This window comes from Molossus molossus, unplaced genomic scaffold (assembly GCF_014108415.1).
Source record: "Molossus molossus isolate mMolMol1 unplaced genomic scaffold, mMolMol1.p scaffold_m16_p_16, whole genome shotgun sequence".
NCBI classification, from domain to species: Eukaryota; Metazoa; Chordata; class Mammalia; order Chiroptera; family Molossidae; genus Molossus; species Molossus molossus.
Window position 1 is genome coordinate 42,584,643 of NW_023425351.1, and position 13,990 is coordinate 42,598,632.

The 13,990-nt window shown below is 35.3% G+C and overlaps 1 protein-coding gene across 9 annotated transcripts in view; it reads left to right on the forward strand.

Moving 5' to 3' along the window:
* VPS13B (vacuolar protein sorting 13 homolog B) overlaps positions 1-13,990 on the forward strand; it is an 867,799-nt gene that overhangs the window by 59,938 nt on the left and 793,871 nt on the right. For all 9 annotated transcript variants that reach the window (XR_004959842.1, XR_004959841.1, XM_036263824.1 and 6 more), the window contains exons 7-8: positions 4,047-4,221; positions 12,913-13,181. Coding sequence is in view for 7 of the 9 variants with exons in the window: in XM_036263824.1 (XP_036119717.1) it covers positions 4,047-4,221; positions 12,913-13,181 (444 nt within the window). In the remaining 2 variants the exon portion in view is untranslated. The remainder of the gene's footprint in view (positions 1-4,046; positions 4,222-12,912; positions 13,182-13,990) is intronic.

Genomic DNA, 13,990 nt, shown 5'->3' on the forward strand with positions numbered 1-13,990 from the left:
TAATTTATTAAACATTTCCCCCATTTTTGGAAATTTACATTTTTTAAAAACAGTTTTCAGAGGAATGAAAGTCTCTACATAAAACTTTGACCACATACCTGATTAATTTCTTAAGATTGATTTCTATAATTACAAATATCATATTAAGGCCCTTAAACTTTTGTAAGGCCTGTGATCTGTATTGCAAAATTGTTTCCAGAAAGGTTTAACAAGTGTAAGTGCACATAATCATTTAAGGGAGTGCTTCTATTACACTCTTGCTGTCTTTAAATATGATTGTGTTTTAAAACTTTCCAATTTTTTGAGCAAAAAAAATATATTTTATTTAACATTTATTTGATTATTAGTTGTTACATTTGTTGAGAATGTTTACTTACATTTTTTTACTTTACATTTTTACTTACATTTGTTCTTTGAAAAATCCATTCAGGTTTTTTGTCTACCTTTCTATTGGGGATTAATCTTATTGATATTAGGCTATATAATATATGTAAAATATATAAATTATCATACATTCAAAGATAGATGTGTTTGTGTATTTTATATATGCAGACTGGGACAAGAGTAGGTTTATAGTTGTAAGTGTGTGAACCACAGAGTTTATTCTTGTATTATTATTTATTAATTGTATTTTTTTGTTGTTGTTAATTCTCACACAAGGATATTTTTTCCATTGCTTTTTAAAAAGAGTGGAAGGGGAATGGGGATGAGAGAGAGAGAAACATTGGTATGAGAGAAACACATCGATTGGTAGCCCACCGCATGCACCCCAACTAGGGCCAGGGATCAAACCTGCACTCCAGTTACGTGCTTTAACTGGAAATTGAACCTGTGACCTTCTTGTCTACGGGCCGATGCTCTAACCACGGAGCCAAACCAGCCAGGGCAATTATTGTATTTTTCATGTGAACAAAGGCTTGATTCCTTGTCATCGATTTTGCTAAGATTGTTTATTACTGGTGCCATATAATATTTAAAAGGATGTGGTGAGAATTAAAAAATGGAACTGCTTTATGACCCAGGAATTCTACTTCTGGGTTTTATCTGAAGAAATTCATAACACTAATTCAGAAAAATAAATACACCCCTATGTTCATTGCAGCATTGGTTACAGTAGCCAAGATATGGAAGTAGCCAATTGTCCATCAATAGGTGAGAGGATAAAAAAAAAAAACAGTGGTACATATATACAGTGGAATATTACTTGCCCATAAAAGTGAAATCTTACCATTGAGGCAACATGGATGGACCTAGAGGGTATTATGCTAAGTGAAATGAGTCAGAAAAAGACAGATACCATATGATTTCACTCAATGTGGAATCTAAAAAAAACATAATAAATGAAGAAACAAAATAGAAACAGACTCTTAGATGCAGAGAATAAACTGATGGTTGCCAGTGGGGTGGGAGGATGTATGAAAAAGGTGAAGGGATTAAGAAGTACAAATTGGTAGTTACAAATAGTCACAGGGATGTAAATTTTAGCAGAGGGAATATAGTCAATAATATTGTAATAACTGTGTTGCCAGATGGGTATTTGAATTATTGGGGGTATCACTTTGTAAATTATGTAATTGTTTAACCTTTATGCTCTATACCTGAAACTAATAATATCAATGTCGACTGTAATTTTTTTAAAAAAGTTGAAAAAAATAACCCTGGCCAGTGTGGCTTAGTTGGTTGGAGCATCGTCCCCTGCACCAGAAGGTTGTGGGTTTGATTTCTGGTTAGGGCACATTCCCAGGTTGCAGACTCGATCACTGGTTGGGGCGTGTGTGTGAGACAGCTGATTGATGTTTCTCACATTGATATCTCTCTTGCTCTCTCAAATCAATAAAAATTGTTTAATAAAGACAAAATTATCAAATAGACCCAAATTATACTCTTCAAAACTCTCATTGATAAATTAGGAAAGTCTGATAACTTGTCACAGGCGAAAGGAGACTAAAGAAACATGACGATTAAGTGCAAGGTGGTATTCTGGATGGGATCCTGAACAGAAATAGGATATTAGTGGAAAAACTAATGAAATCAGAATAAAGCATCGAGTTTAGTTGATAGTAATATACCAATGTTGGTTTCTTAGTTGTGACAAAAGTAACCACATGGTGACAGAATATTAACAGTAGGGGAATTAGATGAGGAGTATATGGGATCTCTCTATAACCTTTACAATGTTTTTATAAGTTTAAAACTATCTTAAAGTAAGTTTTATTTTTAAAACATTTAAACAAAATGAAAGTATGTGGTAGATAAACTTCAAATGAAGAAGAGCTTGGTAGGTCTGTACTGTATGCTTCTCCCCTCCTTTTCCTCCTCCTCACCGTTTTCTTACTTCTTCATGGTCTATTAAGTGTATGATTTTTAGGTTAGTTTTAAGAAACCTGTACTCTTATTTGAATATGAGGCTATACCCTTCCCCCAACACAGCTTTCTTTGCCTTCAAGTACAATTTTTTGTGTGCCTTTAGCTCTAAAATTATGGTGATTACCATTACATCTTTTTCATGTTTCATAGATACTCAAATACCAGTGAGTCAAAATAAACCTTCCAAGAGATTTGACTTTATGGCTTAATTGGTTTTATTCCATGTTTATATAACAGCAGGAAACCATTACACTGAGGCTGTGTTTATATTCCATTGATGTCTCTTTCTATGAGGAGGACTTTGATTGACTGCTATATATCCTGTTTGCTAGTAATTAAACTTATTTCTTTCTTATAATTGATTCATGTTACAAATTTTGTCATGTTTAAATCTATTATTTAAAATTTGTTTGAAAAACTTTCCTGAACATATATTTCCCTTGGTTTTTCATATTTGACTATAAAAATTTTATTGTGTTCATACTTCCATAGTTATAATGTTAGTAATTTTCCCTCTTAACATGTGCTTTTAGGATGTATATGTATTCTTTCTGGTTAATAAAGCTGGAAAGGGTGATTAAAGTTTTACTAAAATGACATCATGAAACTTTTATTATTAGTTGTAACAGAGATCTTTCTGGTTTTGGGGAAACATTGTAGAGGGGTACAGTAGTCTCCCTTTATCTGTGGTTTGCTTTCCATGGCTTTAGTTACCCTCGGTCAGCCATGATCTGAAAATATTAAATGGAAAATTCCAGAAATAAAGAATTTATAAGTTAAAAAAACAGCAACGTTTAAATGACTTTATTGGTGTGACATTGGTTAATAAAATTATATGGGTTTTAAGCCCCCAAACCTCTCTTAGGCTGACAACAGTACGGTGATTACCACAGGGAAAGAGGGGTTGGGGGAGGTAGGAGAGGATAAAGGAGGAATAAGTGGTGATGGAAGGAGACTTGACTTGGGGTTGTGAACAATTAATAAATTTTAAGTTGCACACTATTTTGAGTAGTGTGATGAAAACTCACTCCATCCTGCTCCGCCCTGCCTGGGATGTGAATCATCTCTTTGTCCAGCATATCCAAGCTGCATATGCTTCCCACCTGATAATCACTTACTTGTCCTTTTGGTGTCAGGTCAGCTGCTGTGGTAGTTCAGTGCTTGTTTTCAAGTAACCCTTATTTTACTTACTAATGGCCCCAAAGTGCAAGAGTAGTGATGCAGTTTGTATATGCCACAGAGAAGCCTTCAAGTGCTTTCTTTAAGTGAAAAGATATGTATGTTTAGGACAAAACATAATATATATAGGGTTTAATACTATCTGGAATTTTAGGCATCTTGGAAGTATCTCCTGCAGATAAGTGGGGACTACTGTATTTTGATTATACAACTTTCTTTCTGGAAATCTATTGTGACCATGTCTTTTCATTATCATTTCCATTTGCATTTACATCATTTGGCCTTATATAGTTTCTATCTAAAGTTTATTGATCAGAGCAAAATTTGTTTAGTTTTTAAGATTTTAGAATACTATTATTTTGGCTTTAATATTAGAAATGTTTGGGATATTACTGTTTCCTTATGCTATTCCAGTTAAGACTTAACATTTCTGTACCTATGCAAAAAGGTACACCCTTTGAATATGATTTTGTTGATGTTTTTATTTTTTCAAAATACAGATTCACACCTTAGTAGAGAGTTTGAAACTTTCCATCACAGATCAACAATTGCCTATGTTTATCCGTGTAATGCAACTTGGGATTGCTCTTTACTATGGAGAAATAGGTAATTTTAAAGATGGAGAAACAGAAGACTCAACCTGTCATAATAAAGATATGTTAGGAGACATTACAGGTAAATATAATAAAAACTTTATCTTAGAACTATTGTTTTCACAGTGGTTTTATAATTGTGAAATGAAACATATATTAGATTGAGTTTTGCAGTGGTCTAATGTGGTGGGATGGTTTTACTTCGGTTGTTTGACACCACTTTGAGTTTTTCTATGTGCTTGACCCAATTCTGACTTTCTTTTTTTTTTTTAATCCTCACCCAAGGACATTTTTCTATAGTTTGTTCAGATAGAGTTGGGGGAGAGAGAGAAACATCGACATGAAAGGGAAACATCGAGTGGCTGCCACCTGCACAACCCAGCCAGGGCCAGGGACAAACTGCAACCGAGGTACATGCCCTTAGCGGGAACTGAACCCCGGTCTCTCTGGACTGTGGGTCGACGCTCTAACCACTGAGCAAAACCAGCCAGGGTGATTCTGCTTTTCTTTTTTCTGCATGCTAACTGTAACTTTAATATTTCTAATAATGTAAGTGTTTAGAATATATATCATATAAAAATTAAAGTAGTTCAACCTCAAGATTACCTAGTAACTTTTAGTATTGGTAATTTTTTTGCAAAGGCTCACCAAGAGTACTTATAACTAACTGAAGTATGTGTACTAAATTAATAATTATTATGTGTAATTAATTATTAATTATACTTAATATGTTTCATTGGAGGACACCTAGTTAATTGATTGGAGCACTAATAAACAAAGTATTTACTTCATTGACGTATACCTAGTGGCTTAGCTTCAGTTATTCAACTCTATTTCTTTACTGAATCCTAGTGTATGTAAGACATTATTGTTGATAGTGTGGGAAACTATAGAGGAGAAAGGATTTGTTCTCTTCCCTTAAAATTTTAAGATATAATGGAGCAGATAGACATGTGAAATTTGTTAAGTATGATGTATAGTAGAATAATAGTATGTTTGATTAAATACAGGAATGAATATCTGAAGTAGAAATATGATAAAAGGAATGATTGACTTTGACTTAGCATTGGGCCTGAGATCAGGAGAAATTTGGACAAGATCATTAATTCCCATAGATAGAGCCTTTAGAAAAAAATATTTAAAACTGATCTGGCCAGTTTGGTTCAGCATTTAGAGAGTCAGCCTGTGGACCAAAGAGTCACCGATTTGATTTCAGCCAATGGCATGTACCTTGGTTGCAGTTCATTTTCTACCCCTCTGGGGCTGTGCGGGTGGCAGCCAATTGATGCGTCTCTCACACATCGATATTTCTCTTTCTCTCCCTCCCACTCTATCTGAAGATAAATGTAAAAATATCCTCGAGTGAGGATAAAAAAAAGAATATTTAAAACTTAGGATCTAATAAACCAATTTAAAAATGGGCAAATGACCAGAATAGTCATTTAACCAAACAAATGCCCAAAGATGATCATCATTAGTTGTGAGGGAGAATGCAAATTAAAACCATAATTAGATACCAATTCATAGCCAGTGGTATGGCTACAATAAAAAATACTCATAATAACAAATGTTGGCAAGGAGGTGGAGAAGTTGGAACCCCTGTAAATGGCTGGTGGGAATGTAAAATGATATAGCTACTTTGGAACAATTTGATTCCTCAACAAGTTGAATAGTGTTACTATATGATCCAGCAATTCTACTCCTAGGAGAATTGATAACATATATCCACATAAAAACTTGTATGTTTATGTTTATGGCAACATGTTTTGTTTTTAAAAAGTGGAAACAACTCAAATGTACATCAGCTACGGATGGACATTTATGGTGTATAAACTGTTATGATAGATAAACAGTGATGGTATATCCATACACTGGAATATTATTCAGTTGTACAAAGGACTGAAATACTGATATATGCTGCAGTACAATTAATGTTGCAAACATCTTAAGTGATGAAAGTAGCCAGTCAAAAAGAAATGTGCTCTGGCTGGGCAGCTCAGTTGTTTAGAGTGTCCTGATACACCAAGGTTGTGGGTTCAATCCCTGGTCAGGGCACATTCAAGTATCAACCAGTGAATGCATAAATAAGTGGAACAACACATTTATAGTTTTCTTGTTTTCTCTCTCTTCTCCCTCTCTCCCTTCCCTGCACCTCCCCTCCCTTCCTTTCTCTCTAAAATGGAAAAAAAAAAAAAAGAAATGTGTGATTCCATTTATGTGAAACTCTACAATAAGCAAAACAAATTTTTGGTTCCTTAAAAAATCCAGAACAGTGTTTTCTGGAGAATGACAGGAAAGAGCATGAGAGAATGTTTTGAGATGTATTCTTTTGTGAAAGGATTTTTTCATTAAGAATAATAATGTTGCTCCGTCCGATTTGGCTCAGTGGTAGAGCTTTGGCCAGTGGACCAATGATTTGCGGATTTGATTCTGGCCAAGGGCACGTACCTCGGTTGCGGTTCATCCCCTGCCCTTGTGAGGGTCATGTGGGAGGCAACCAGTCAATGTGTCCCTCTCATGTTGACGTTTCTCTCTCTCTTTCTCTCCCTCTCTCTCCCTCCCACTGTATCTGAAGATAAATAGAAAAATATCCTCAGGTGAGGATTAAAAAAAGAAGAAGAAGAATGTGTGCCCTGGCTGCTTTGGCTCAGTGGTTATAGCGTGGGCCCCAGGACCTAAGGGTTTTGGTTTGGTTACCAGTCAAGGTCATGAACCTGGGTTGTGCGTTTGATCACCAGCCCCAGTTGGGGTTGTGTGGGAGGTAGCCAATTAATGTGTCTCTCTCACATTGATGTTTCACTCTCTCTCCCCCTCCCTTCTACTCTATCTTTAAAAAAAAAAAAAAAAAAAAATCAATGAAAAAATATCCTCCCATGAGGATATATTAAAAAAAAAGAATAAGAATGTTGTTTATTTAAAAACATTTTTAAAATTTTTTTATTAAGACTGATTTTCTAGAGAAGTTTTTGGTTCATGGCAAAATTGAAGGGCAGGTATATAGATTTCCCACTTACCTCTGCCTCCGCTATTATCAGCATCCCCTCCAGAGTGGTACATTTGTTGCAGTTGATGCGTTACATGACAGATCCTATCACCCAGAGTCCATAGTTTACCATTTACTCTTAGTGTTGTACATTCTGTGGGTTTGGACAAATGTATAATGACATGTGTCCATTATTATGGTATCATATAGAGTATTTTCACTTCCCTAAAGGCATAATATTTTTGGGATTCATCTGTGTTGTTGCATATATCATTAGTTCTTTACTTTTTATTGCTAGGTACATTGTATGAATATATTATATGAATATACTATAGCTTATTTAGCCACTCCTCTGTTGATAGATGGCTTGGGCTAGTAATAGTTTTGGCTATTATAAATAAAGCTGTGCTGGACATTATTCTACAAGTTTCTTGTAGACATGTGCTACTCTTTCTTTTGGATCAATACCTAAGAGTGCGATCAATTGTATGTTTAGTTAGTTGTTTTTTTTTTTGAGAAACCACCAGACCCTTTTTTCCAAAGTGGTTGTGCCATTTTACATTCTTATCAACACTGTATAAGAGTTCCAGTTGCGCCCTGGCTGGTGTGGCTCAGCGGTTAGAGCGTCGGCCTGCAGTCCAGAGAGACCCGGGTTTGGTTCCCGCTAAGGACCACGTACCTTGGTTGCGGTTTTTCCCTGGCCCTGGTTGGGCCCTGCGGGAGGCAGCCACTCATTGTGTCCCTTTCACATCGATGTTTCTCTCTCTCTCTCTCTTTCTCGTCTCTCTCCTTCCCACTCTATCTGAACAAAAAATGGAAAAATGTCCTCAGGTGAGGATTAAAAAAAAAAAAGAGTTCCAGTGCTCCAAATCCCTGCCAACATTTGGTGGTGTCAGTCTGGCATTACTTTTTGCCATTCTGATGGATGTATTGTGGTATCTCGTTTTAATTTGCATTTCTCTGAGCAATTATTTTGAACTTTTCATTTGGTTGTTCACATGAATACATCTATCTTTTAGATGTGTATATTACATACTTGCCTATTTTTAAACCTTTTTAGTTTTTTTTTAATCCTTATCCGAGGATATTTTTCTACTTATCTTCAGATAGAGTAGGAGAGAGGGAGCAAGAAAGAAACATTGGCGTGAGAGGAACACATCGACTGGTTGCCTCCCGCATGACCTGACCAGGGTTGAGGATGAATAGCAACCGAGGTATGTGCCCTTGGTCGGCATCAAACTTGGTCGGCCTGCGACTCATTGGTTCGTGGGCCAACACTCTACTGCTGAGCCAAACCGGTCAGGGCAAACCTTTTCAGTTTTGATTACTGATTTGTAGGTGTTCTTTATATATTCTGAATTCAAGTTCTTTGTCATATACATGCTTTGGGAATTTTTTTGTCACTCTGTGACTTGTCTTATACATATTTTAAAGGTTAAAGGTGCCTCTTGAGCAGAAGTTTTAAATATTGATTGAATGTAATTCTTTTTTTTTTTTAATCCTCATCCGAGGACATTTTTCCATTTTTTGTACAGACAGAGTGGGAGGGAGAGAGAGGAAGAGAGAGAGAGGGAAACATCGATGTGAAAGGGACACATCAAGTGGCTGCCACCCGCACGACCAGCCAGGGCCGGGGACAAACTGCATCTGAGGTACATGCCGTTAGCGGGAACCGAACCCGGGTCTCTCCGGACCGCAGGCGGACGCTCTAACCGCTGAGCCAAACCGGCCAGGGCTGAATGTAATTCTTAAATATTTCCTTTAGGACTATTGTTTTCTGTGATCTAAGAAGGTGACTAGGTTTTTCTTGAATGTAAAAAAGGAGAAAGCAACTCCACTATTTACTTCCAGAGGAGTCTGAATTAGTTTTCTTATCTTTCTAAACCAAGGATCCTTAACCTTATATTGTGTGTGCTGTGGATTTCTTTGATACTCTGGTAAAGCCTATGAACCTGTTTTCAGAATGTTCAAAATCATCTTGATTTTGATATGCCTTAGTATCATTTCTTCATGTTATTTGTGCTTGGAATATATTAAATTTTTAGGTCTGTAGGTGGGTGTTATTTCTTTAAATATCTTTCTCAGTTCCCCTCTCTCCTCCTTTGGGATCTCCAATTACATGTATATTAAGCTACTTGAAGTTTCACAGAGGTCTCTGTGCTCTGTTCATATTTGTTATTTCTTTTTCCTTTTATTTTCTGTTTCATTATTGATGGTTTCTGTTTCTATTCAAGTTTACTAATTTCCTGTATTTAATCTGCTATTAATCACATCTAGCTTATATTTCAACTCAGATACTGTATTTTTCATCTTTTTTTTTAATCCTCAGCTGAGGATATTTTCCATTGATTTTTTTTTTAGAGAGAGGGAGGGAGGGGGGAGAGAGAGCAATATTGATGTGAGAGAGACACATTATTTGGTTGCCTCCTGTAGGACCTCAACTGTGCTGGAGATCGAACTTGCAACCGAGGTATATGCACTTGACGGGGAATTGAGCCCGTGACTCTTTGGTTCATGGGCTGGTGCTCTAACCTTTGAGCCAAACCTGCCAGGACTGTCTTTTTCATCTTTAGAAGTTCAGTCTGGTTTTTAAAAACCATATCTTTCATATCTCTCCTTGTTTATGCTTTCTTGAGTATTGCATTTATTTATATAGCTGTTTTAATGTCCTTGTTTACTAATGCTGTGAACTGTGTCAATTCCTTGGTCTTCTTATATTGACTGACCTATTCTCATTCCGCATTATATTTTCCTGCTCTTTGCATACCTGATAAACAGTTTTTAATTGGATGTCAGATATTGTGAAATTTTCCTGTTGAGTGCTGGATATTTTTGTATTCTAGCAAACAGTTTACTTATTTGGAAACAATTTAATTCATTTAAATCTTGCTTTAAAGTTTAAGTAAGATCAGAGCAGCCATTACCTTAAGCCCAGTTTTGTCCCACTATTGAAATGCTTTTGAGTACTTTGATGCCCTGTGAATTAAGTTTTTCCTTTCTTGCTGGTGGGGACACAAATTATTCCCAATTCTATATAAGCCTTGGGAATTTTTCCTTTTGCTGTCTTCTGGTGGATCTTTTCATGGCCTCACTAGTTTTTGTACATGAAACTAATTAATACTCACCTAAGGACTGTAGTGGGATCCTCTGCAGATCTTAAGAGCTCTTTTTTGTAGGAGGTCTTACTTGTTTGGTACTTAGCCCTGCAAAGTCTACCTGTCTTAGTCTCCCTGGACTCACTACTCTGTCTTATCATCTAAGGAGGCTGCCTAAGTCGGCTTGGATTCCTGCTTCCCTGGCAGTGACTTTAGAAACTCATTCCAAGCAGTAAACTGGGGCAATTTTAGAGCTCATTTCTCTTTTTTTTTTTTAATTTTTATTTTTTATTCTCACCCAAGAACATTTTGCATTTATCTTCAGATAGAGCCAGAGGGAGAGAGGGGGGAAGAGAGAGAGAGAAACACCAGTGTGAGAGAGACACATCGACTGGCTGCCACCCACATGACCCCATCCAGGACCAGGGACAAACTGCACCCGAGGTATGTGCCCTTAGAAGGAACCGAAACGGGACTCTTCGGTCTGTAGGCCAATGCTCTCTAACTGCTGAGCCAAACCAGCCAGGGCAGAGCTCATTTCTCTTGTTTCCCATTTCTCAGGTCTTCATTGCCTGATATCCAGTGTCTGAAAACCATTGTTTCATATAGTTTGTCTTTTTTATTGTAGTTTTATATGTGCTTCTGTGTTAACATATTAAATAACAAAATAAATGGGAAATCTAATAGCTATCATACTTTCAAAGAAGTAATGTATAAAAATGATAGTTTGAGATAACTTCACAATTATTATTTGATATCATCTGTGATTTCTGTAGAGTTGAAGGTACTGCTGATGCAACTCTGATTTGTTACTTATGTTCACAATGAAAATAATGCTACATTTAGTTAAATACTTAATATATATTTTTCCATGGAAATTCATGGAGTTACTGAATTTTGTCAAAGGGTCCTAGTTTAAGACGTATTGTTTCAAAGGAAAAGAGTATTTTAGGAAATTGTGACCAGAGATCAAGGATGATCCCTCCCTCCCCCGGCCCTAGTTAATTTCTTTTACAAGGCAGTGAACAAAGACTCAGAACTTCAAAAGCATCTTTCATCAGAATCTCATTTTTTACTAATATTAGATATAAATTATAGTGACCTGTTACTCAGACCTTTCTTAGTGACATTTCTTTTTGTTTCAAGAGATCAAGCAGAGGATACTCCTTCTGTTTTAATGGTTTAGACAAGAGAATGCAGCTCTGTGGACCTTACCTGGTCATTGCTTCTTGTGTTCTGGTGACCTGACTGCTTATATACAGTGATATTCAGTGATGATGTCCAGTTTGAGATCTTACTAGGGACAGTTCTTACAGCCTTATTTATTCCCCAATAGAAATTTATATAATGGTTGTGGTTAAACATCAGGATATACAGATTTTGTAAAACATTTTCTGGATTTGTAGCTTTTATAATTTATTTTGAAGTAAAATGTCTAAGGTCTCTTGGTACTATATTTTAGGTACTCCAGTTACTACTTTTTAAGTCTTTTTCTTTGCAGATGAAAGCGGGGAGTTATGTAGTTTTTCAAGCCAGAACACCTAAAAGTGGATGTGAATGAATGATATTTAATGGAGTGCGTGCATTTATAGATTTATCATTTAAGAGTACATATGTTGAATCTGCTGGAGATTGCATATGCCATGAATTTTTGAAAAAAAAATTTTCCTCTAAATTCCATGATGATATGCCTGTTTTGTTTGTATTGTTAGAATAATGTTAAGAGACTGGTGGAATTTGTCTTTACAAGATGGAATAAGTTAGAGTGGTTGGAATTTAAATCTTTAGTCTGCTAATTTGTAACCAAATAAAAGTTTTTTGCTATAATTTTCATCTGTAGAAAAGATACCTACTAATTAAAGTTACCTACTAATAAGAAAGAGGCACTAACACTATTATTTTTCTTAACTATGTATAAGAGTAATTTCATTATAACATTACTTTCATCCTTTGGTAGAATTGTTTTTTTGGGGTGTGCATTTTGCCTGGGAATAATTGCCATTCTCTTTTTCCATTGGGTGCATCAAGGGATCAAGAACTTTTCTTGTATTATGTTTCTATGAAAAGTCAGTTTTTTTAGCACCTTAGCCTTATTTTTGGGAAGTAGGGTTTTTGTTGTTGTTTAAATTAATGAGTGAGTCTGGATGGTGTGGCTCAGTGGATTGAGCATCGTTGCATGGACTGAGAGGTCCCAGTTAGATGCCTTTTCAGGGCACATGCTGGGGTTTTGAGTTTGATCTCCAGTAGGGGGTATGCAGGAGGCAGCTGATCAATGTTTTTCTCTCTCATTGGTGTTTCTATCTCTCCTTTCCTCTCTCTAAAAAAATCAATGAAAACATTAAACGACCCCAAAACCTTACAAAAATAAATGAGTGAATTGCCATGAAGTGATTTACTATTTGTATTTATCAACTACACTTACAATTATGTGGTAAAACAAAATTATGTAAACTACTTTACACATAATATTAATAGTAGCTTATGAAAGAAAATTGACACAGAACAACATATAGAAACTTAAAGGTGGTAATGCTAAATTATTGGTTTAAAATAATTATATAATAACTAGTGTATGATTTGTTCATCCTTTATATGTTGAAAGAAGGATGTGGGAGACCATTCTTATAGAATTTACCTTCCTAATTTTTCTTAGTTAAGTCTTTTTGATTAAAAATGATTTTATTTCGATTGATAGGTGTTGAAGATGAAACAAGAATAGATATGCCATATCCTGCTCAGTACAAAGGCCAAGAATTTTATTCACAGCAAGAGGATGAACAGCAACAGGGATGGGTATCATGGGCCTGGTCATTTGTACCTGCAATTGTGAGTTATGATGATAGTGAGGAAGACTACCTTGGAAATGATCTGACATCAACCATGCATCAACAAAAATCCCAGACTTTGAAGGATCCTATTGTTTCTATAGGATTTTACTGTACAAAGGCAACTGTGACTTTCAAAGTATGTTTCCTTTTTTTAATTATTTATATCTCTCAGCTTAATGCTTAAAATTTGATTTCTAATAGGAATCTAGCTTAAAATTTGTTTTACATTCAGTAGATGTAAAATACAGTCTAACAATCCTTCATTTATTTGACTCTCCATCTGAAATCTCTGAATTTTTATCTCTATCTTCTGAAGGCTTTCTCCATTTTCCTTTTTATTTTTAAATCAGCTTCATGGAAACTTTTTCTCTCCCCACTAAATCTTTTAATTGGCATTCAAAGATGCCTTAATATTTCCATTACAAAAGAAATGCACATAGATAATTTTATTTGAATTCATGTACCCTACCACCTACTGTTTCATCTCTGTGTTCTCTTTCTTTACTAAATTTCTTTAAAAGCATTGTTTATATACAGTTTATCTTCTTTCCACCTCTTTCACTCATTAATATAGTCCAATTTCTTATTTTACTCTGTTTTTAGCAGTGTTTAACATACATTTTTTCACTTCCTCCATTAACAAGTACATGTAAAATACATTCAAAAGAGATTATACAATATGTATTTTAAAGTTAAAGAATAATAAACACCCTTTTAAGAAATATAAAATTATTAGTATTTTGGCAGCCTATATGTTCTTTGATCATATTTTGTCCTCTATGCTCCTAAAATCTAATTTTAATTTTAGTTATTTATTTCTTGGCTTTTTATGGTAGTCTTACCACACATGTAATATTCTTGAACAGTATCTAAATCATCCAACAAATATATATTAATACCATATATGTGCCAGGCACTGTTTTGATTCTAGAGATACCACAGTGA